Source organism: Sarcophilus harrisii, chromosome 3 (assembly GCF_902635505.1).
Source record: "Sarcophilus harrisii chromosome 3, mSarHar1.11, whole genome shotgun sequence".
Lineage (NCBI taxonomy): Eukaryota > Metazoa > Chordata > Mammalia > Dasyuromorphia > Dasyuridae > Sarcophilus > Sarcophilus harrisii.
Genome location: NC_045428.1, coordinates 67,477,271 through 67,503,613, shown reverse-complemented (window position 1 = coordinate 67,503,613; position 26,343 = coordinate 67,477,271). Strand labels below are relative to the sequence as shown.

At 34.0% G+C, this 26,343-nt stretch overlaps 1 protein-coding gene across 3 annotated transcripts in view; it reads right to left on the bottom strand.

The window, feature by feature from the left end:
• The window catches only part of ABCA12 (ATP binding cassette subfamily A member 12), a 243,352-nt gene that overhangs the window by 55,395 nt on the left and 161,614 nt on the right, over positions 1-26,343 (bottom strand). For all 3 annotated transcript variants that reach the window (XM_031958095.1, XM_031958097.1, XM_031958096.1), the window contains 9 exons: positions 25,371-25,461; positions 21,744-21,923; positions 20,309-20,624; positions 17,381-17,495; positions 8,198-8,527; positions 6,372-6,441; positions 6,152-6,286; positions 2,979-3,134; positions 1,409-1,595 (listed from right to left, as the gene is read on the bottom strand). In XM_031958095.1, the coding sequence (XP_031813955.1) occupies positions 1,409-1,595; positions 2,979-3,134; positions 6,152-6,286; positions 6,372-6,441; positions 8,198-8,527; positions 17,381-17,495; positions 20,309-20,624; positions 21,744-21,923; positions 25,371-25,461 (1,580 nt within the window). The remainder of the gene's footprint in view (positions 1-1,408; positions 1,596-2,978; positions 3,135-6,151; positions 6,287-6,371; positions 6,442-8,197; positions 8,528-17,380; positions 17,496-20,308; positions 20,625-21,743; positions 21,924-25,370; positions 25,462-26,343) is intronic.

Below are 26,343 nucleotides of genomic sequence, written 5' to 3'. Positions count from 1 at the left end.
ATGAGAAAAAAACCAATTGCATGTGTGGCCCTGTCTACTTGAGAGTTTCATTCAAGGGAATTTCATTCATTCAGATTGGAGTCAAATGTGGTATCACATCTGTCTGTACTTCCTGTTGCCAGGGAGGGTAGTGATGGTGGATTCCATTAGCTCAGGAGTTCTGAGCTGCAAGGTGGGTATCTGCATTGATATGGTGATTCTACTGGGAATAGAGGTCTCATAGATGACCTAATGAAGGGCAAATGAGTTCTAGTTGTTTTAGGCTTCCATACCAAATAGAAAAACATTTAGTTTGAGTTGCCCCTTCACTTCCAGCCTGAGAAAAACAGGGATTTGGTCAGTCATTTCAGTTCTTCATTTGGTTTTCTTTGCCAAGTTTCAGATGTTGCTTGCCTTTTCCTTCTCCAATTCATTTTACTAACGACAAAACTGACACAAACAGGGTTAAGTAACTTGTCCAGGGTCACACAACTAGAAAGTGTCTGAAGCCAGATTTGAACTCATGAGAATGGGTCTTTCTGACTTCAGATATTCTCACTACACTGTGCTACCTAGTTGCCCATAAGTGATCGTTGTAGTAGTCTTCTTCTTCTTTTTTCTTTTTCTTTCTTTCTTTCTTTCTTTCTTTCTTTCTTTCTTTCTTTCTTTCTTTCTTTCTTTCTTTCTTTCTTTCTTTCTTTCTTTCTTTCTTTCTTTCTTTCTTTCTTTCTCTTTCTTTCTTTCTTTCTTTCTTCTTCTTCTTCTTTTCTTTCTTCTTCTTTCTTCTTCTTCTTCTTCTTCCTCCTCCTCCTCCTCCTCTTCTTCTTCTTCTTCTTCTACATAGAGAAACTCAATCTTTTAAAAAATGAGGCAAGGAAAAATTCATCCATGTCTGCATATTTGTACAATTCTTGTTAATATATTCCCATGGTATCAAAAATCTTACTCATCAGCTACATGCAATGTGGCATATTAAAGGGAAGTCACTAGAATTTAGGGGGAAAAACCTGTCAAGAATGTGATCCTTCTTTACACAAGAAAATATAAGGTAAGATTAAAGAGGAAAAGAAATAACCTGTGCACGCTTATTTCCATTTGTTTGGGATTCTATCTTCCAATAGGCAATTGGATATACTATATAATATTACAATCATTCACAGCAACAGTAGTTCAAGAATCAAGGTGAGCATAAACAGATTTTTCCCTTATTGCTTCAGGTTATGGTAGTTGGGTCTATGGCAGTTTCCAAGAGATTAATTCCTCATGAAGGCAGGCAATAGATGGTCCATGAAGTGGCTCATCTTTCTTTTATATGTAGAGAATAACTAATGTCTTTCTATATTTGAAGATGAGGATGTGTTAAGGTGAGCACGTGTTAAATAACATGTTGTAGGTTCTCTTGATAAGAATATGCCCTTCAAGAACTTACATGGTAGTGGTTTTCCCAGCTCCATTAGGCCCCAGCAATGAGGTGATATGCCCTTCATAAAAATTCAGATTGAGATTATCCACTGCAACTTTGGAGCCATACATTTTGGTGAGACCATGGAGAGCAACTCCAACTGTGAGATCTTTTGGTTCAGGCTCCAGATTAGGAGGAAACATATACTCAGGACCTGGATCAGAAAAAAATCATCAGTATACAAAATTAATTTAGTTTTTTTTTTTAATATCATGGAAATACAACTGCAGGTTCTAAATTATATTTGAAAAAATATTTGTCAGTAGATAACCATTTGAATCATCTCTGTTATAGCCTTTGGCCTTTTCATCTAGTTTAAAAATGAATAAGAAAAGAGCCCAATAATCCATACTATTCTCAAAGCTTTATGTCTTTTTTATCTGCTTGAAGAAAGGTGTCGCTGAATGCTATATGAAAATTATGATTTCTCATTTATTTAATTACTCTCAAATATGAGAAGGGCCATTCTTTGCTAGGGAAGACAAAAGTGGATTTTTTTATTAACCAAAAAGAGAGGATGATCTCAATATGTGAAAAAAACAAATGCAAAAATTATCAGAAAGTAATGTGGCAAATTTTATGGGAAGCCTATTGAAACCATCTCATTACTTTATAGTCAAGCCTGCATATGCACTGGAACATAATCTGTGTGTTATAATTATAATTAATAACAATAAGGTCACCATTAAAATATAAAGTTTTATTTAGTATTCTATGGTTTATAAGACACTCTCCTCAAAACCTGTGATAACAGATGAGCTAACCATTGGCGTCCAGCTAGTAATTGATACATGTAACTGTCAAAATGAGCTAGACTCCACTAGTCAAGTTTGGTGCTCTTTCTATTCTAATTTGCAATATATACCATCATTTTTCTATGTGGATGTTCAGTGGGACTTGACCATGAATTATTTTTTTCCAATTAAGCAAATGAATCAATAAATATTTATGAAATGCCTACTATGTGCTAGGTATTGGTGATACAAAGGCAAAAATGAAAAAAAATGTCTTTCCTTGAGGGGCTTACATTCTACTAGAAAAAGACAATTTGAATGCATAATAAGTGGGTCATGCCAATTTCTTCATACTCTTTTCTTTTTATCTTGATTCTCTTTGACAAAAGAAAGTTGGCTAGAATGAGCAATTAATTCTGTATAAGCCTTGTGATTATTTTATCCTTTAACTGTTGTAACTTCAACAGTTCACATAGGGCCTGACATATATATTAGGTGTTTAAAAAAATGCTTATTGATTACTTGATTGAAGAAAATAAACTTTTTTCTCTGTAAGGCTAACTAGGTCCAGAAGTGGTTCTGAAATCTTACCCTGATTAGAATCATATGCTAATTCCCTGAATTAATGAGCCTAGTCCAAGTCATAATTTAATCCCCATAAGAGTCCATATACATATGTGTAGGTATAACCATCCATGACTAACAGGATAATAATTTTACAGTTTGGAGAAACATAATGAAAAGCATCAGTCACATGATTCCTCTGTGAATCAATCCTCCAATAAAACATTTTATTAACTCACTTGTCTTACTGCCAGATATATTGGTGGTCTGCATCATAATATTGGTGAAGAGGAAGCTATCACTTTTTTCATGCTTTACTTCTGCACATCCAAAGTGCTCCTTCCAATAGGAAGGAAGAACTGGAAAATACCAGGGAGAAGCCACACCATAAGTCCCTGAAATCAAAATAAAGAACGATGATTATTAACTATTAATGAGCTACATTCAAAAATGAACAAAATGTATTCATTAATCTATAACGTAAAGGAGTTTGATCAGATGAATTATAAAATCACCTCCAGCTTGATAGTCCATGTCACTGTGTCCATTTTGCTTTTTTAACATATAAATACAACTAAATATCAAATTAAAAATGCTAACCAATTTTCATTTTTTCACCTGCATAGCATCAAGGGGGAAAAGAAACTACATTGTCATAAGATTTTTTTTGTATTTTATATTCAAAATTATTTGTATTTTATTGTCAAAAGTAAAAAGAGTCATTATGATATAGTTATGTATAGAATAATGGTTTTTAAATTTTTTTCACTTGTGAGTGATCCCTTTTTACCTGAAAAATTTTTTATGTAAATCTGGAGATACAGATATATAAAATAGGTGTACAAATCAAACATTTACTGATAACAAATCATCAATCAACAAATCAATCAAATCGCAATCCTCCATTCAGTTATGTGATCCCATGTGGGGTAGTGATCCATGGTTTAAGAAGCTTTGGTAGAGAGAACTAGATTGATGGCAGGAAGACTTGAGTTCAAATCTCACCTTTGATAAATACTGCCTGTGTGATCTTGGGCAAGTCATATAACTTTTCAACACTTTAGGCAATTCATTATTAAAGGGAGGTGTTAAAAAGAGAGAAGCTTTGTATAGAGAGTAATGTAAGGTAAAAGACAGTAGTTTTCAAAGAAGATAGAATGTTCAAACCCTGTGGCAAAGTTGATATGACTAAGGTCAAATCCCTAAATGGAGGAGAGGTTGCTTTGGGACCAGAGGAAAAAATCCTTTCTTGTTGGTAGTTTTGGGGGATGAAGTGTTAATTTCCCAGTCTGTGGCCAGTTGGTCAGAGAGAGCTAAACCAAGAAAAAACAAACTGGGGGCAATGTAGCAAGTTTAGGCAAATCCTTTCCAACTTCTACATCCTCCTAATTGTAGAAGGAGACTTGAGAGGACTGTGATGCATTAGCCCAGGATGACTAAATTCATAGCAATATGACTAGAACTCAGTTAACAGCAAATCTAAGCTTAGGCAAGATGAAATTGGGTGTAGATAAGGGAGAAAGGAAGAAAAGCAACCTAGAAAGGTTGTTGAGGAACAAGACACTTGGATTAATGACATGTAATTTTGGATTACTGCCAATCTCTTTAATTATTACTAAAACCATGTCTCCCTCTCTGTCCATTATCACTCATCCTACTAAATGATCTTTTGGTAAATCTTATTAAAATACTAACAACGTGGTGCATTATTAGTGGGTCACATAAAAGTGAGTGGAGGATCCACTGAGGTCTTTCCCCTAGAGAGATTCTGGGGTTTAGGGAATTTCAGAAAGTAAGGGTAAGTAGTATTTGGTACTATTGTGTTGTGTGCTGTCTTGCTTTAAAGCTTAGAAATTCTTAACTTAGAATCTGTAAACTTAAATTGATAAATATTTCAATATGTTTACTTTTGTTGTTTTACCTATTTTCTTTTATGAATTTAAAAATGTGATTCTGAGAAGAGACTCACTAGCTTTACCAGACCTATTGCCAGAAGGGTCTATGACACATAAAGGTTAAGAACCCCTGGTCTAGCTGGTATGAAAGGAAAGCATATCCTTAAGGCTTTTGTCATCATATTACCTGATATTCATAAAAACTACCAAGTAAAAGTGAAGAATGCTAAAAAGGAAGAAATATTATGACACTGTTTTGTAAGATCTCTTCTCTTGAAGCTATTTAACAAACTGACATTTATAGTGAACTTTAAAGTTTTGTAAATCACAATACACATATTATCTTATTTGAGTATTTTACATCAGCCTTGTGAAGGAGGTACTATTGATAATATCATTCCCATTTTATAGAAATGGAAATGGAGGCTCAGAAAGTAGAAGTGATTTGACCATGGCCAAGCAACTAGTAAGTGTCAAAGGCAGGATTTTAACCTAAGTCTAACATTCTAATCATGATACCATATTGATTCTCTTACACAATAATATCATCATTGAATCATCTGCTATGTTTTTAAATCTGGATAAATAAGAAATTAATAAATGTCATCACATATATATAACATATCACCTAAGACCCATAGTGAAATAAGGGTTCTAAAAACCTCTTCTATAAAGGGTCTCATATGTTCAGTTTGTGTAATTAATAATCATTCAAATCATCTAATTTCTAAGAAATACAGAAGGCCTGAATTGATTTGATTTTGTTTCATGTTCCTTGAGATTCTCTAGGTTAGGAAATAACATGAGAATAATAGGCTAAAATGTGATTTCCTCTTAGAATGGTTTTTAATTTTAGAAGTGACATTTAGCAGGCTTTCTGCACACTCTCTTCCCCCTCCAGTGTGGTATTACATACGTTTGAAAGGCAGAATGTCATAGTGGATAGAGTGTGATTCAGAATCAGCAAGAATTTCTGCTTCTGACATATTAGCTGTGTGGCTTCATATAAGACACTTAATCATGAGATTACAAGGTTCAGAACAGCTGCTGATTTGCATGGATAGAGGAAATTTCTTTATGGGGAACTGGGTACACCAATGAAATTCCAGGTACCCTTCCATACATACATACATATATATATATATATATATATATATATATATATATAATGATACACTATATATATACATATATATAATATACACACATATACATAATATATATTACACTATATATAATATACACACATTTTTAAATACAAACACATATATGTATATATGTATGGGAACATGCATTATATAAATATATTCACACATGCTCTGAAAGACTGTCTCTTCCATCTAGTCATGTGAATGTTTGCAAAATACTTAGAACTGATGTGCATAAAAGGCCTTAAAACTCCAATGGATCAGTGATATGATGTGGGTATGTCTACTAATGGTCACTATTCCAGCCCATTCAGTATTATATTTTATATCATCACAGCATCAGATTATTTGCTAGAATCGTGTTCTCACCTGGGAAAACATTCCTAACATACCACGCAATAAGAAAGTAAATGACAGAATCAATAAGAATTAGGCAACATAACCAGCCAAATGAGGTGGTATCATCATGGACGGGAGAACTGTACATATTTTCCCATTGAAGACCTACAAAATAAATACAAATAATGTTCAGTGAAACATATTATGACTGTGAAAGATGAAAATCCAATTTTAAAGAAAGTGAACCTACCAATGCCCTGTTCCTCATATTGGGCAATGTACTGACTGGCGTAACTGAATGCAGTCGGGGACAGTAGACTCTGTGAGAAAAACAAATAGCAGTGATATTTCATCTAGTCAACATGTATTTTACCCAAAGGGACCTTAAAATACTTAAAAGTTAGACACTGGTATATAGAAAAATGGCATTCTCTAAGTATACTTCGAAATATGGAAATATTCCTTAAATAGCACCCTGTTACCACCAGCACCACTGCCATCACCACCATGCACCACAACCAAGAAACTAGGGAATAATAGGGCATTTTGATAGATTTAAAAAAAAATTCTGAGGAATACAAATAGGAAAAACATCATTATTCTTTGTGCTGCCCAAGAATGTATGTTATAAATAACCACAGGTTGTCTCTTATGCTCTGAAAATTGTTAGATTCCTAATGTATGTTTTGACAGAAAGCAAAGTGCAGTATGTAGAGTTAGGGATAACTGGTTAAAGGATTGTTTTTATCATGTGCTTGCTCACCATTGACAAGTCAGTAAATCTCTCAATAGTTACTAAATGGGAACTCTCTAAGACTATAAATTACTGATGAGTTGCCAATTTGCCTCAAAAGGATGGATTTTTTTTTTTTACTAGCTTTGTCCACACAAATGAAACCACAGGTGTAGATATCTCTCTTCTACTATAATGGTAAGTTTGAATAAAGGCAGCTGAGGGGGGGGGAGGGGGGGATGGTGGTTAGGGTACAGCGATGGAGTTAAGAAAACTTAAGTTCAAATCAGGCCTCAGACATTAACTAGCTTTGTGACCCTGGGCAAGTCACTTAGCCTTGTTTGCCTCAATTTCTCCATCTGTAAAAAAATGACCTGGAGAAGTAAATGGCAAACCACTCCAGTATCATTGCTAAGAAAACCCCACATAGGGTCATGAAGACAGAGACATGATGACATGCCTGGAAAATGATAAACTTAACTTTCATCAAGAAAACGTAATTGATAAAGAGAAAATTTCAATTTAAGAATTTATTTCACATAACATAATCATTCAAAATTTAGAAATCTACAAATAAGCCCAGTGTTTCAGAATAAGAATTAGAAGACACACAGGAAGTATCATGCAAATGAAGACAAGTTTCCTTAAACTACATATCTCAGCCTATATGTACAACACTTCTATATTTTCGGGCATAGATGTCCCTCTGACTTATATTGTGTACCATGATTACAGGAATATTTTAGGGCTTTAAGCATTGGGCCATTCATGAAACAGCCATCTAATGTTACGTGGCATTAATACTATTCTTTTTTTTTTTTTAGGGCAGTATATTTTCGTTTTCAGTTTTAATAGCTTTTTTTTTCAAATACATGCAAAGATAGTTTTCAAAATTCACTTTTACAAAACATTATGTTCCAAATTTTTCTCCTTCTTCCCTTTCTCCTCCTCTCCTAGACAGCAAGCAATTTTATATAGGCTAAACTTGTACAATTCTTCTAAACATTTTTCCATATTTTTCATGTTACACAAGTTATACTATTCTTCTTAAGGATGCTGATAATCATTACCATAAAATAAAGACAATTAATTCATCATTTAGACATTGAAAAAGATGAGAAAAAGATGTTCAAATAGTTTTTGAAGCTATCTTCAAAATTGTCTTCACGAAGTCATATGCCATTTTGGACATGCAAATATATAAAAATGTAGGATAAAACTAAAGACTGGGTTTGTTTTCCTGCCACTTCAGCTTTAAATTTAGAAAAGCAAACTTTTAATTGGTGTCTAAGAACAAAAATTATCCACTTGTCACACCCTGGTAATTTCCACAATAGACTCACCATGAATGTCTTGACTATAAAGCTCAATTCACTTTCAACTGTAATTAGAACAATGAAGGGGAAAAAGGCAATGATGTAGATGAGACTTCCAATCAGGGCAGCAATATTAGTGTTGTTGAAGAAGACACTGATGAGGTAGCTCATGGCAATAACAGAGAAGCTATAGTCCGAAAAATATAGGAATAAGATGAATCCATTTGTTTTGGGGAGGATATTCCCAAACTTGAGTATTATAATAAGAATAATGATAGTAACAAGCAGGAATCCAATGCTCTCCAAGAGCCAGGCAAAAAAATGGCTGCAGGAATTCACACCCATCATCTTCATGTACTGTTAGGAAGAAAGAAAAGGGGTGGTTGATTTTCAAACTGTTCAACCATAAAGCAACAAAGCTACTATTAAATCACTTCACATGACTTTGGTCAATAGGGATTAATCTCTTAGATCCCATGATTGGTCATCTATGCATTTTATTAATTTATGTAAATATCATATTAACTGAGTGTATTGTCAACACCAAATTTACCTGTCTTAGATTATGTTCTTCAGGAGTATAATCTGTAATCTGTAATCAATTACCTTGGTGACAGTTAACTAATTGGTATTAATCCTATCCTATATCTAGGATGTAAATAGAACCATGGAGTGTTAGAACTAGAAAGGATCTTAACATTACATTGTCTAACCCCATTATTTTACAGATGGAGAAGCTGAGACCAGAAAATGGAAATGATGTGACCAAGGGAACACAATCTTTTAATATTTAGATTTGGAACTTGAAGGTAAATCTGTTGAAATCTAGCCTGACAATCCTTATTGATTAAACTATTGATTTTAGATAAAAATTTTCTTTTTATTATTAAAACTTTTTACTTTCAAAACATATACATAGATAATTTTCAATATTCACCCTTAAAAAACCTTGTGTTCCAAATTTTTTTATTTTCCTTCCACCACCCCCTCCCTCAGATGACAAGTAATCCAATATATGTTAAACATGTGCGAGCCTTCTAAACATATTTTCACAATTATCATACTGCACCTTTTTCCAAAAAGGAAAAAAAAATGAGAAAAAGAAAATTCAAGCAAACAACAACAAAAAGAGTGAGAATACTATGTTGTGATCCACCCTCAGTCCCCACAATCATCCTCTCTCTGGGTGCAGATGGTTCTCTTCATTACAAGACCTTGCAACAGGCTTGAATCATTAGATAAAACTTCAAATCAATTCTATGTCATATAGAATTTTACAATAAATTTTATAATATGTCACAAAAATGCATGCTGACATAATTCACAGAAATTGTGTCTCGTGTGGCTTTGACATTAGAATTGATGCTCATATAATAACTCAATTGTTATACTAAATATTCATGAATACAAAGTCTAATTTCAATAAAATATGAAAAAATGGAATAGGTCATATTTTAAAGAAGTAAAACATAAAAGCTTTATTAGGAATAGTATTCCTCTTTTCCTCAATTTTCCTTGAAATTTATTGATGGTTCAGGGTAAGTTTGTAGCCCTTAGCTTACAAAATACATGTTAACACTTTGAGTGAATTCATGTAACTGAGCATCCTCTAACTCTCTCTCTTCATTGATATTCTTTGGCAAATTAATTCAATCCAATTACATAACCAATTGAGCCCTTATTGTATACAAGGAATCAACCCAATTGAGTGATCAACTCAGAGGTTCCCCAGGAAGAAAAATAAATTCATCATGATCTTTCTTCCAATAATGTGTCATCTCTCATTGGGGGAATTGGGGATGGAAGAAAAGTAAACGAGGCCCTTTCTTTAGGAATTTGCAATAGTTTTCAAAACATATTACATCTCTAGGCCTATTTCATTCCCCCTATTTTCCCTACTCCAACAAAAAACCCCTCTATAAACATTTATAAAATCCATTCCTTTTGCAAAACCAAGATATTTCAAGTATTTTCTTTCTTTTCAATTTTGCCAAAGGGGAAAATAATAGGGAGCTCGTTGGATCTTTTGGTCTACCACTGCAATAGTGAATTTTTATTCTTTGCAACTTATCACATTTTGATAACTCTGCTGCTCCTCTTGTTCCCATAGAAACAGATACCTGACTGCCAACAGCCTAAGCTGCAGGCTATAAGGTAATCATCCCTGGGTAAAAACAAACCCTCCCCCCCACAAAACAAACAGACAAACAACAACAACCACAACACTTGTGATTTTTCCTCAACTTCACTTTCATTTTCATTCTCTTTTTCTATGGTCTTGTAACACAATGCAATGGAAGTCCAATCTTAGTCTCCATAGGAATGAAAACAAAGCTTCCTGATTTAAAGTGACAGATTGAGGTCACAAGTTTCTCTCATCTACCAAGTATAATGTCATTGAAAGTAAAATGTTTATATGAAAGCTTTCGTGGATATCTACAGACTCTATCACTTGAAGAGATCTTCAAGATCATCTTGTTCAATCTTGTCATTTTATAAATGGGGAAACTGAGTCCAAAAGAAGGAAAATAATGTACCCGAGATTTCATGGAAAGCAGGTATAAGAATTTGAATTCACAGCTGAGTCCTTTCACAACAAATTCAGGGCACTTTCCATTTTGGTGCAGTAAATATACTATAATCTTATTCTCCTGTCCCTATCTTATTCATGATGACTGATTGGTGTTAACATTGGACATAAGTTAATGATTTATGTGCAGAGATACTTTAGGTGAATTTTTTCTTTCTTTCCCAATATTTGTATTTTTGGAGTTTTACTGAGACTGCTTTATCTAGCAAAACAAAGACTGAAATAAATGAAATCATCACTTCAAACTTCATATTCTCAAATCTAATGGAGCAGGCCACTATTAAAAACACTTCTCCTCTGTCCCCAATTCTAGCCTAGAAAAGAAAACAGGATTTTAGTGTTCTTAAAGACAAATCATTAGCACAAACATCTTTGTTTTTCATCTCATTTGCAGAGAAATTGTAATTTTTAATGATCCCAAAGGGATCAATTTAAGGTTTTTATTAATTCAATTCACTTCATCAAATTTATTGAGTTCTTCTACTAGGTATGAGATACTGCATGATACTTACAGGGCAGATAATAAATGTGGAGTTATATGAAGCCTGACTTTGGTTTAACCAAAGGGCATTTCATTTTTTTTTGACAATCACAATTCAGGTTTTCACCTCTGAACTAATAATGAAATATATCTTCTTCCTCTCAGCAAAGAAGTGATAGACTATAGATACAAACCAATGGTTATTTATGTGTGTTGTGTGTGTGTGTGTGTGTGTGTGTTTCTTATTTCTACTTCTTTGTTACATATAGGTTTCTATGTTTTGGAATGCAGTTTGGATAGAGAAGTGTATCCCATGGGAAGTGGCGGTCATAAAAATGAATAATATCAATTAAACATTTAAAAACTTAGGTGAAACAGAAGTTTCATGTCTTGTGATGACGATTTAAGATGGCTATATTCAATTTAACATGCAACTGTGTCAGGATGTTCTAATAATTGACTTGAATGTGTATACCTTGGTTTATAGGTAATTAGAAATTTCTAAAATGGTTCACTTACTAAATAAATATCACATAAATATGAAATTAATAGATATGCTTAGATATTCACCAACAGGAAAGAGTCTTTTTTAAAAATATAGCATATGATAGCTGTAGATATGTCAACAATTTCATTAACTTGGGTATAAAATCTCTAGACTATTATCAGTCATGAAATACAGCTGATTTTTGATATAAACACCTGTACGTTTTTTTCCTTGACATTGACATTTGTAGTGTGACCCTTTTATATATTGAAAGTCCCTTTGTTTACTGACTTGTCAGAAGAGAATTCGGCAGACCTGAAGAATAGACTCAAACCCACTTAACTCTGGTTTGTAAACGTTAAAGACTCAAGATCAGAACATCATTTTCTAGACTTAGGTAAAGAGAGTCTTGACCACTGATCTTCACAAGAACCCAGTTATTTTGGTGCTATGGACAGCTATTGGAAAATAGGTTTGGATAATTATATCTTCTTTCTAGGAACTGATGCTGCATCAGAATGCTAACATGGAGTATAGTAGTTGTCCAAAAAGAAAAGGGGCAATCCCAGCATGCAGCAATTTGTTTGCATACACAGCCAAAATCACTATAATAATAAGGCAGAACCCATCATGCTGGTAAAGAATGGCTCACAAAAAAAGATGTTGGCTATACTTTGCTTTGTATAAGTCTTCTGTTCTGGAATCAACTTCACAAACAGCCTTGTTTGTGTTTCCCAAACCTGCCAAAAGTAATGATAGATCTGCTTCTCAAATTTAGATGTGATTTATTGCTATCAGTAGTGCTGTACCCTATTGAAGATAAGGTAAGATGAAGGGGATAGTCCAATCAAGATCAGATTGACACACAGCAATTGCCATGGAAATTTTAAGCTTGGGCAGTGACAAAAATATTGAGAGACTGATGTTGAGGAGAATTTAACATAAAATAAAATTAAGGAGAACTCAGAAAAGACTGGATCATATATTTATATATATATATATATACGTATATATAATATACGTATTATATTTACATAATCATCTTGATTATGTGTAAATGATCTGTGATCTCATAGATGATGTTCCCCTCACTACAAATTTAAATCCCAAGTCATATAATGTGATTTTTCTCAAATCATCTCATAAATTCATCATAGAAGTTTCTGTATGACTCCAAGTCATGTTTCTAGTGTGATATAATAATCATAAGTATCAATTAAAGGGCAATGAAATGATGTATGATCGGCATGAGCATGATTGGTAGCAAATAACAAAACAAAACAAAAAAGAACCATGGACAACTTGGTTACAGGATGTCCTCAAAGAAATATGTGATTTTTAAAATAATAAGGAGTGATATGTGATATGAGGAAAAGAGTGGGCAGGCCAACTATTCTACTGGCATCTTCATGATTTTGGAAAAAATCAAGGAAGGACCCAGTATGATAGAAAGATCCACTTGTGGTAAGTTTTCTATGTAAAATTTAAAACATTTTGTCTAAAAGTGACATGAACATAATTAGGAGAATATTGCACACAGTAAACTATTATATTGTAACAATGATCAAGTGTGAAAGATTTAGGGACTCTGAGCAATACCATGATCTAAGACAGTTCCAAAAGACCAATGATAAAAAAAAAATGCTATCTACCTCCAGATGAACTCTGAGTAAAGACTGAAGCATATTTTTTTTTTCATTTTCTTTTTCTTGCCTTTTTTTTTTTTTTTAGCACGACTAAAATGGAAATATGTTTTGCATGACTTCACATGTATAATTGATATCATCTTGGGGCATAAAGAAGAAATTTGAATCTCAAATTTTTTTAAATGAATGTTAACAATAAAATTTTAAAATACAAAAAAAAAGATTTTGCATAAACAAAACAAATGTGGCTAGGAATTTAAAATGAACATAAAGCAAGTGGTAAATCTTTCTCTGATGGAAGTTTGATATTCGGAATATAAAGAATTGACAGAAATATATAACTAAGAATAATTTATGCCCAAGAGATATGCAGGTAAAAGATATGTGTTTTTAAAATGAAAAAAATTCCCTCTGCTGGAAGAAAAATGACTAAATTCTTCATACTTTTGGCCCAGTGATGCTACTATGGAACTTCCAAAAAAGGTCAATGACAAAGGACAATGACAAAATCCCATAATTAATAAAATTTTCATAACAACATTGTAGCAGCCCAAAATTAGAAATAAAACATCCACTGCAGAAATGGTTGAACAACTTGTGTTATCTGAATGCTATGTAATGTATGGTACTATAAAGAATAAAGCAAGGAATTCAGGGAAAGATTTGATAAAGAAGAGATTGCAAGAAGAGAATGAGGCTGGAGAAAACAAAGCAAAGGGAACGATAGAAATAATGGCTACAAAAATGTATCTGAGAAGCAATACTAAAAGAAACCAGAATTTAGTTGTCACATAATGTCTATAATAATTTTTTTTTAGTAGCACAGAATTAAAAAGAAGTTCTAGGGATCTCAAGATGAAACACTTTCCTCTTCTTTCTAGAGAGGCTTTTGTGGACTGTGATGTCTATTGTCACCTATGCTTTCTGAGACAATCATTGGATTTGTTTTATTTTGCTTACCTGCTTTTCTTTGTTATGTAAGAGTATTTTATAGAGGGTGGTTTTATGGAAAATGATAGTAATATAAAAAGTATTCATAAAATATTTATTTTAATTGTTTTATTTTAGTTGGGTTTTAAAAGGTTACAATGAGGAAGACATAAATAGCAGGTTTCCAGAAATTAAAAAAAAAAAGGTTTAAAACTGGCTGACTTGTTTGCTTCTGTAAAGAATCTTATCTTGTGCTAATGTGTGCTCTAATTTCATTAGAAAGTCTGGTGGAGCAGGATTCCTAGAAAAGGCAGAGAATGGGATACTAGCAGCTACATTAAGGTACTAACTTAATAACAATGTTATAACCTTGTCCTGCATTGAGGGGAAAAAGCAGAGACTGAATTGGCAGAGATTCCTGGAAATCTGGCTATTCATAAATAGGACCATACTGTATTTGTATAGCAGTAGTCTAGAGAACTAGAAGCAAATGTTTGTAAATTATTCTGGGCCTCTGAAAAAACCCTTTCAACTTAATAGGCTGTGATCATTATGAAAAGCCCTTTGCTGATAATTCAGGAACTGTTGGATATTGATGTCTATGCTATCAAAATGCATAAGTAACAAAGATAAGGAGACAAGGGGACAGCATTGTTTGGAGAAGAGTGCCAACTGAGGCAATGGTATGTAAAGGTGAGGTAGGAATGCTGGTGTTGGTTCTGCCATTAATAATTAAGCACTTGAACATGGGCAATTCACACCCTCTACAAGTCTTGTTTTCTCCACCCATAAAATAAGGAGATTAAAATAATCTCCAAATCACCTGATTTATGATATTTAAGATTAGTAGTTTACGTATTATAAGAAAATAAACCAATATGACACAATGTGCCAATTTCATCCATCACAAATCACTCTTTTATCTGAAATGATCTGAATTTGTAATATTTAAGATTTATTATGAGAAACTATTTATGAGAACTATTTTGTTTAACTATTACTATTATATTAACTATTTAACTATTAATATTACTACTAACTATTAATTATAAACCAATATGAGACAATGTGCTAATTTTATCCATCACACCAAGCCGAAAGATGTTATTGATTTTGTTTGGGAGGAAGCATCCTATCCAACAATGTGATGAATAAGAAATTGGAAATGGATTAGATCACATGACCTTTGAGAATTTTTTTTTTAAAGTCTGGTGACAATATAACATCAAACTCCATCCAAACATTATTTATTGAAAACATAGCCCAGAAGACCAAGCATTGGGGTTTACAAAAATCTGATACAAGATTGCTTGCTTTGAGATTCAATGTATAATTCTGCATTCTGAGAAGCAAAATTGCAGAGCAGAGCCATTCTCCCTTTCATAGTTTCAATTTAGAAAAGTCTGCAAATCAGTAATACCCAGATATTTCCAGAGACTGTGGTATCATCATTATGAGTCTATACACTGGGTAAGGCAGGAAGAATGATGTTTTCCTAATAAAGATGGGAGGCTCTTTAGCTCTTACAGAGAAAGCTGACCAATCACTGGCATGCATAGGGAAGCTAATCTGCAGAACCTTTTTATAGTCATCAGCTCTCTCTTGTCATCCATCTAGACCCTATAGAACTCACTCTAATAAAATTCTCTTGCATATGTTCAATATGTTCACCCTAGCTTTCTTGAGATAATTCCTCTTTTCTTTCCCCTCTTAGGAATTTGAGTTCCCTCATTAACATGGAAATGTTCACAGCATTCTTGGCATTCTAACAGAATTTCAACATTGGATAACATTGAATAACATCTTTAAAATAATGTACTATTTTCACTTTGATCACTACCCCACCCAGGACAGGATCCTGAAATCAAGAGCCCCTCATAATAGCAGTATCCCTCCCGAACCCTTGACCTAGCCCACTGGCTCTTCTTTCTACCTGATGCCTGGAACCATGATTAAGGGAGACAACTCTTGGGAAGAAGGGATTGGCATCTTGAACACCAATTCAGAAAAGAAAGTTTTTACCCTTGAAGTCAAGTGGCTCCATGTCAGAAATGGATATTGTTATCCATAGCAATGATGTAATAACAGGAGATATATTACTATGCCCTACCCTCCAAAAATGACTAGGCCTTTTCATCTAATTTTCAGCTAAAACCATCTACATTTTCTCCACTGAAATGTGATCTCATTGAAAACAAGGGTTATCTCCATTTACTTGTATCCTCAGAGATTTGCACGAAATAAATTCTTAAAAATATTTTTCTCATTTCTTCCATATTAAAAAAAAACAGGAAAACATAATATATTCCAATATGCCCCAAATCTGTTTTTCTACAGCGATATTAAGTATATATATGGCAGGGGGAAAAGACAGTGATTGATGGAAAAGGAATTTCTAAGATGGGAAATTATTTCCAAGGTATTTTAGAAGGCATTGTATACAATGTGAAGACACACACACACATACACACACACAAGATGGTTATGGAAACTTTTTCTGGATTCCACTTTGTTATTATGCAAATAATCCTCCAGTTCTGGTAGTTACTATTTACACTTCCATTATCCAAATTATAATGCAGTTATTTTTGAGCAACAGTTGCATTTATGATAATACTATCATTATTTATTTATATTGCTAGATATATTAAAATTCCACAAAGAATATTCTATATCCTATTTCCCCAAGTTTGTAGGACTTTCCCCTCCTCATTTACATTATATTCTGTTCTCATATTGTATACTTTCTAGTCGAATGGAAATTTCTTGATGGCATGTATTATTTTGTTTTTGTTGCCTAACACTAGGCTTTGCATATGGTAGGCATTTAATAAATGCTTAATGGACTTAGATTTTTGTGTATGGTGGAGGAGGAAAGCAAGGGGTTGTGAGTTTGTTTAGAAAAGGCTTATCCATTTTCATTATGATTCTCAAAGGCTTTTCCCTTAGAGCTAATTCACACTGTGTGGTTAAGCTTTTCATGTTCATGCTGGTCTAAATGAAATCACAGCAACTAATTTTAATAAGAAATGAACTTATTTAAAATTTTAGGGTACCATAAGAATTCTCAACCTACCTCGTGGAGCCGCAGGTCTTTCTCATAAACAAGTTTTTTCACAAAGGCAGCTATAAATACAACCCAGGCTACCATAAGCACGATAGGAAGTGAATAAGAAACACTGGTTAAGAAGCTGAGGAAAAAAAAAAAATAAAGATAGCACTTACCAAAATGGATAATAGCAGAGTTGGACAATATAACATTATAAATATCCTTTCCCTCACAATGAAAATATATGCATGTTTTGAAAATAAAAGTAACCATTTTGTAATGTTTAGACTTATGTATGATTCTACAATATCAGGAAGAGTTGTTTGAGAAACTCTCCCAAACACAGATGAATCAATCACCTGGAATGGGAAGGGAAGCCAGGTGGTACAATAAATAGAGCACTTGCTCCTTGAGTCAGGAAAACCTGAGTTCAAATTCAGTCTTAGACATTTACTAGCTGTGTAATCCCGATTGAATCCAAAAAGAAAGAAAAAAATTGAGGACATAGGGCAAAAGAGGATCTGAATTGCCATTTTCCTGACTTCAAGATCAGCCCTCATTCAATATTCCATGTTTCCTTTCTGTTAATCTGATATTAATGAAGCAAAATTAATTGGGGCAGGGGCTTTCTGATTCCATGCTTCCTTGCTCTCAGTACAATCTGAAATTCCAGATAGGTAGTGTTATGTTTTAGAGATTGGTTTTGAGTAGTTTTGGTAAGAAAATTGACTTATAATCTTAAGAATCAAGATTTCACTGGCTGATACAAAATTGAATAGAATGGAGAAAAAGTTCATAGTATTCCCTTTGTTTCACTAAATGATTCATCTATTCAAAAGAATGATTTTTTACTCTTAGGAAGCAATTAGATACTGTTTCAATTGAAATTTATAACCATGAACATCCTGGGGTAAACATTTAGGCAAAACACTTAGGGGCAATTTGATGAACACTGTACGAAAGGTCCTCAGAATCCATACTACAGTAAGTGGGCTAGATGCCCATATGCAGCTGTAACCTGAGGAAGACCAAAAAAAGCCACCTACCCCCAGAACATATACTCTACATGCCTGTCAAAAGGACTAAAGTTCCCACCATTATTATTTCTTTTTTGGAACTAAGATATAGCTTCTAAAGAGCTTATGTAATGAAAATGTGTGTGATTCTTTAAAAAATCATCATTACTCATGATGATATTGTGCAATTAGCATATTTATTACACAAAATGTGAATGCTCATGGAATGGAAATAACATCCAGAGTACTTTTTTAAAGGACTCTTTTTTTTTCTTTTTGAGTTCTTTTTATTATTAAAGGTTTTTATTTTCAACACACACACATAGATAATTTTCAACATTCACCCTTGCAAAACCTCGTGTTCGAAATTTTTTGCCTCCCTTCCCCCCACACCTCCCCATAACATCAATATATGTTAAACATACAATTCTCCTATTCATGTTTCCACAGTGCACAAGAAAAAACTGATCAAAAAGGAAAAAAAATAGAAAGAAAACAAAATACAAGCAAACAACAATAAAAAGAGTGAAAATACTATGTTGTGATCCACACTGAGTCCTCACCGTCCAGAGTAGTTTCTTACTTCTTGATTTTGCCCAAAGTTAGTAGTAGTGCTCCTAATTACCATCAAAACCAATTCTATTACTCTTTTCATTTGATAATGAAATCTATATTCTTTAATCCAAGAGATTGAGTTATAACCCAGATAGGGTGCTGGCTATAATTGTATCAGAACTCAAAGAATGTAGCCAAATCCAAGAAGAAGGAATGAGTAGGTAATAGTCAGAAATCAGATGGGAATTTTAATTTAATTTACCCCCAAGTCTCTCTCAGATCTTTTTACTATTCAGGCTAGCCACTGAAGTTCACACACAGTTCATGCAACCGAAGTCCTAGCAGCTCTACATAATAGAAGCAGCTAACCTTGACAACCCACAAGAAAGAATTCTCATCTGTCTTCCCTTATCATTATTCAGCAAAGGGTTACAACCTCATCTCATCTAGACTTCTTGAAGCAGCCAAGGGGGAGAGAGTGAGGCATCAACAGAAAAACAGAACAGCCCCAAAATGATGCACACACTCCAAGGGCAGGTTGAATAATAAATTTTGTTACTTTAGAGTAATATTCACATGTCTCTAAGTCCTGTGTAGGTGGATGGGCTTGAAGCACATCTTTCTCTCTCTCTCTCTCTCTCTCTTTTTTTAACTGTTATTGGAGTAGGAGTCATTTTGCTCTAGCAGACTGGCAGACTTAATGAACATTAAAATTTACTGCCTGAAAAAAGTTATCTTTAATTGTAAAAGATTCATTTGCAAAGCCATTTGAAATGTTGCAAGAGTCCTTGACAAAGGTACTACTATTCCATAAAGTCATCCCAGATTTTTCTTGGAACATTGACATGCTTCTTAGAATGCTTATCACACAGTAACAATTCAGGCAAAGATTCTTTCTCTCTCTATTTTCTGATTTCTCCATCAAGTTTCCCATTTACTTTCAGAAAAAACTAAGGGCTGGAAAGAGGTAGCACTCAATTTATTCCTGTTTGTTATGCTTTGAACCATTGGTCTTTCTTCCTTACTTAGCACCTCTATCTATTAAGACAAGCATTGTCATAATGGAGCATCCTTCAAGATGGGGGATGATCCCCATGGAGGCCAGGAAAACTCATCTTCTGAGTTCAAATAAGGCCTCACTTACTAGTTGTGTGACCCTGGACAAGTCACTTAATCCTGTTTGCCTCAGTTTCTTTATCTGTAAAGTGAGCCAGGGAAGGAAATAGCAAACCATTCCTGTAACCTTGCCAAGAAAACCTTACAAGAAAGCCCCTTTAATGAAGGTTTGTACCAAGCATTTGATTCCAATGACCATATTTGAATTGATACCAAAAGATGCTCATGGAAGCTGCACCTAATTAGGTAACAAAGTATAGAGACTCACTTGTCTTTCATGAAACAGGGATAGGGGATTGCTTGAACTTGAACTGCTATTTCCTGTGAATTCCTCCCAGTCTGCAATTCAATTATAGCTCTTTCAATGCTATCCTGTAAGTAGATGAATGCTCTGCCATAGATCTGGTTTTGTGATGGAGAATTATGTGGACCAGGAGCCCAGAGCTTGTTCCGAAGGCTGCTGGTTGTTTGTGCTGTCTTGAGACTCATTCGGATGGTGTATTCTATTAGAGGAGGAAGGGAGCTGCCATCAAGATTATCTTTTCTCTGCCTGGTTCTGTTAGAAGGAAGCTTGAAAATAACACCTATAATGAAAATGATGAAAGAAAAAAAGAAAAATCATTTAATGGAAGAGGCTATTTGCTATAGTTTGGAGGCCTACATAAGAGGAAGGTCAAACATTTCCCCATCTGGGTTAATGATAAGACAAGAGGTCTAGGACTCTTGATTTATCAGGAGGGAAGAGGGGGAGGAATAGCACTTTTTAATCAAGGTGTAACTTGTGAAGTTTCAGTTTCTGAAAATATAATATTAAACTCAATAGTAGATTAAAGCCATTACCCACTATTTATAAAGATGTCAAAATTATTACAATTATGTAATTAATTTGACCAAAAAATCGTCAATCCTGTGACCTCTAACATTAAGATATCCTGAGGAAGAAAACGATGACTCAGAAAATCTTATAAGCATCACTTTTGCTGACCTTGTGACATTAATTTAACTCGGGCAAATTCATCCTATTTTCTTCTATTTTTACAACCTCAGGTCACAAGGAGGTATCCTTAGAACCAGGAAGATCTAGATTTGTGTTCTGTCTCTGACATGTCCTTGGACAAGTGATATCTTTCTGTATTATGGATCACTCTATCATGGTAATGGAAGGTCACTTGTGGGAACTACCACCATCAATATAATCACAGGCTCACTCCTTATTTTCCATCACTACAACCAGTAACACAGTCCAATTGCACAAGACACCCTCTACCCCTCTATTAGGTAAAACACAGAACATAGGGAAGCACATGAACAAACATAAGGGTCAAAGCAAATGAGCTTCCTCTCATTACAGGTCTCCAAATAAAAGCTGGATATTCAAATATGATGCAGAGCATATAGAGATTTTCAGGTATATGTGTCGTCTTCCAGAGATTCTTCCAACTTAAACATTCTGCCTTTCTCTCATTTTGCCGGAGTGGTATAGCACAACTGCAAAAGATTTGTTTCTCTTTCTGACTAAAAGCATGCTTGCTTTGGATATAATTGTGCCAGGGATGAAAATAGAGTTCTTGTGTATAAGCTGTGTTGTTCAGTTGCCTGAGGTCTCAGGCCTAGATAATATGGAAAGCACCTTGAGAATCTGATTGGGATGAATCTCTGTGTTGCCAATGGAATGGTTCAAACAAAAGCAGAGTTGAACTTACTTCCAAAGAGTTCATTGTTCTTGTATAGCTTTTGAGCTTCCATCTCCATTTCAGCTATTGTTTTTGCTGGCTGAATGCGATCATATAATACACAGGAGGAAATGTTAACTGTCAAGGAAGACAGTGTATTAAGCTGATCAATGAGACCGATGTTGTTCTGTAATTTTAGCCTTAGAATATCTGGAGTATTGAAGCAAAACAAAAACCAACAGGGGAAAAAAAAGAAAACATCACAATCCTGATTCTCATAATGATGTACCAAAAGCACTGATTTACCACTAAATATTACACATAAAAGGAAGCTCTAGAAAATTAAAGACATGGGGGAAATGTGCTTTAATATGAAAAAATTCAAAGAAGCATCAGGCAAAATTTGTTCTGTAGTACAAATATTCAACAGAGAATTTTTATGCAGTTGACATTAAAAGTAACAATGCCAAGATCAAGTTAAAGAAAAATTTAAAAACTTACATGTTGTAATATTTAAGATCAAGATCAAGAAGCTAATTGTTACCATAATGCGGTATGATACAGTGGAAAGAGCTCTCGATTTGCAAATAGAGGATACAGCTAAATCTTGGTTTTTCTACTTCTAACTATGTGACTTCAAAAAAAAAAAAGCACAACTTTTCCGGGGCTCAGTTTCTTTTTCTGTAAAAGGCAGTAGGGGAAGATTAGAGGTCTCTAAGGTCCTTCCCAGTTCTAAATTTATACTACTTCATAGTTCTCTATATCAGTTATTCCTATTTCCTATTCCTACAGCCTTCAGTAGTTTAACAGCACTATCCAGCATACATCTTCTTTCCTACTGGGAAGCACTCACAGGATAGGAAAGAACAATGAGCTAAATGGCTAAGTAGATAAAACATGGAACTTGAAGGCAGGAATACCTGAGTTCAAATACTAACTCAAATACTTATTACCTATGTGACTATAGGCAAAAATCACTTAACCTCTCTGTATCTAAGTCTCCTCATCTGCAAAATGGAGAAAATAATAACATATACATCCCAGGATTAAATTCCATTACATATGTAAAGTTCTTTGCAAATCTTAAAGTGCTAAATAAATGCTAGCTATTATTATCTATCAGTTACTAGAGGGCAAATTACAAAATAGGAAATGAAGGATGAATTTAAAATTAGCTAAACAAACGGTTGCCTATGGGAATATAGAGAAAAGCTGAGCAAAGGAAAGTATAGCTAGAATATGAGAATAATAACAGAGTAATTTGCAAATGAAATAAGCTATGGAAATATTTCTTTTTAAAAATTTTATTTAACATTTTCCCCAAGTTACATTTAAAACAATTTTTTTTTACATTTCTTTTAAAAACTTTTCAGTTTCAGATTCTCTGCCTTATCCCTACCCCAACCCCCATTAAGAAACTACATGTAAAGTTATGTGAAACATTATATTGTAAAGTTCTCTTCCTCCCCCCCCCCCCCCCCTTTTTTGTGAGGCAGTCAGGGTTAAATGACTAGCCCAGGATCACACAGATAATAAGTGTTAAGTGTCTGAGACCAGATTTGAATTCAGGCCCTTCTGGCTCTAGGACCAGTTTTTTTTTAATTCATTGTTCCATTTAGCTGCCTCTGTGGAAACATTTCTTAAAGAAAATGACTAATTATATGACAAAGATATAGATATAGATACTTAAATTATTTAAGGGTTATATGAGTTTCCTTGATATTAAGTTAGATTAAATAACTTAGAATTTATGGCATGGATGCATGGATGGGTGGATGGATTTGTTTTAAACAACCACTCTTTTTCTTTGATTTTATAATCTATTGTTATGAATGATTTATATGAAAACAAACATGAATATAACATTATGGTTGGTTGAATTTTCAACTTCTGACTCGATTGTCATGAATAAAAATATACTAAATATTTTGAGTTCTTCTTCACTAACCAAATGTCCCCCAAATCTTTTTTTAACTTCTTTGAAAAGCATTTTGCACTAGAATTTAAAGTGAATGGCTTTTGGTGTGGAAAATGGTGGGGGAGGGGGGAAATTATGGTTGAACAGTGGCCTCCAGTGGCCATAGGAAATCAATACAATGTAATCTGAGGCAGAGATTCTCTTGCAATTTTGAAGGATATTTAATTGGAATTTAAAATACAATGGGGACAAATGAAAAATAGCACATTTCTCTTTACCTCTATTCCATTCCAAATGGAAAATTTTCTCTTTGATCTTACCACAACAAACTCTAAACTACCTAATAATTACATGACCATAAGTCTTAAAGTTAAAATATCATCAGCCTCATATTTTAAACCTTATCTCTATATGCTCCAAAAATTTTCAGAACTGAAAATCATTTTATCCTTGACCCTTTGACTCAAAATATTTCTTAACAGAAATGATAGTTTAAGTGATTTTTTTAAAGACAGAAAATCCTTTATTATTGATTCTCTCGTGTCCCAGATATTATTTGGAGGCTATACTTAGATATAGTTACTTTCCAGTGGTTTGTAACCTATACCATCAATGAAGCAGCCCCCAAAACAGGGATACTACCTAGTATGAGGATGTGCTTTCTTTCATTCCACCTCTTTCTAATATTGAAGCTCTTATACCAAGGGTTGCATAGCAACAGCACATCAGACATAGACTGAATGAGATGACTTGCATCCTCTGGGTTGAAGGTGGGGATGTGGCAGAAGGAATACCTAAGTTCTCTCAGCTCCTTTGCATCCTCTTCACACATCCTTTTAAATGACCTTGAAAGAGAAGAACCCATTCCTGCTTTGCTAGCTATTAGTTTATTTTCATTACAAGACAATCCATCATCTTTGTCTTTCAACTCATAGCCTGATGCATATGCTCCACTTGTGTGTTAGCTATGGCTCAACAGTGGGCATAAAATGTTAAAAGTCTGTGTTACTAATGAATCATTTTGCCCTCATCCATAACCAACTTATCATGATGTCAGCATGCATTAAAATTAAGATCTTGCTTTGTGTTAAGAACTTTGGGTAATGAAAAACAATGCTTTATATTACGAACTTGAAAGTCATCTGTGATCATTAAAGGAGAAATTGCACTTGAAGGGTTTATTTTTGTATCATTACTATTTCTGAGTGCTTAGTGTCATCCATAATGAGAAAGATTAGCTATCTGAGAAGGTAATCATCAAAGAAGAGTTTTGTATCCCTTGTAAATTAACTTTAGGTAGCTGAATGTCCATGTGAATAGAGGGCTAGGTCTCTGGTCAAGGGGACTCTTCGTCTTGAATTCATATCTGGCCTCCGACACATAACTAGATGTATGAGCCTTTGTAAGTCATTTAATTTTGAATGCCTCAGTTTCTTGATCTGTAAAATGAGCTGTACTATCTTTGTCAAGAAAACCCCAACTAGGATCACAAAAAGTAGGAAATAACTGAAAAACAACTGAATAACAATAAGTATACAGCTGACTGAGGAGGCAGGGGATGGAAAACGTGGCAGAGGATTTATTTCCTTAAAGTAATGGAATAACCAGAACCTAGTGAGAAACAACACAGAATACAAAATGGAAAAGAGTTCTGGTGTAGGGTGGCATTTTTTTTTTTCCCCTGACAGAATCTGGGAATAAAAGGTCCCACGAAACTGCATAATCTAACAGTGACTTACCAAGCTCATTTATCTGTTTCAGGAGTTCAACGGCATCCAATCCCACAGAGAATTTTATAAAAACTTGCACAAAAGGATTCCTCAGAGTATTCTAACAAACAATAATAATAGAGAATTAGTTTAAATGCAAGAACAAAACAAGTTTAATCATTGTCTCCCTAATAACACCCACAGTGAGAGGCATTAACAGCTACTGTGCATTACCAATGCATCATTTTATAAAGGCTTACATTCAAATCCCTGACAAAGGAAGATAGTACGTGTGCTGCTGGTAATGAAGAGTTGGATCTTTGTTTAATTAGTCCTATAAGGAAGTAAACTTCAAAATGCAGGATCATTCATTGCTTGGCATCCCAATGTTGCTAAATATGATTATGACATGCAAGACTTGGGAATTGTATTCACGTTAACCTTCCTCTACTCTCTCTACAATGAATGCTATGATTTGTGTGTGTGTGATGAAATGGGAAATTCTTCTTTACATATGTAGAGGTAGACTAATAATAATGTATTGCAATGACCTAAGAAAGGCTCAGATAAGCATTTAGAGCTACTTCTCTTCTTCCTTCTTGCTAAAGGGTGAAATAAAGAAGGGCCAAAGAGAAATGTGGAGAAAGAAGAAAATTATAAAATGATTGTGAGAAATTATATAGGAAAAATGCTGCTGGAGTTTAAGAGAATTGTTAGGGTATAGTAGATAAATAAATGGAAAATCAATGGAGTTATTGGAGTGCCTAGCTTTGGGATTTATTCACTAAAATAGTCATATTTTTGACTACAGATGATAACTTTTGAATTTCAACTCTGAATATTTTGGTTTCCTAAGCTTCAGAAGTTAGTCTGTGTCCATTAATCTCCCAGATTTTTACATCTAGTTCCAAAAATCACAGTTGGAAATTCTTCTCTCACACCAAGAAATTTCTGCTGTCTAGGAAGACATGAGCCAGTTTAGCTAATTAAAGAAAAACTTACC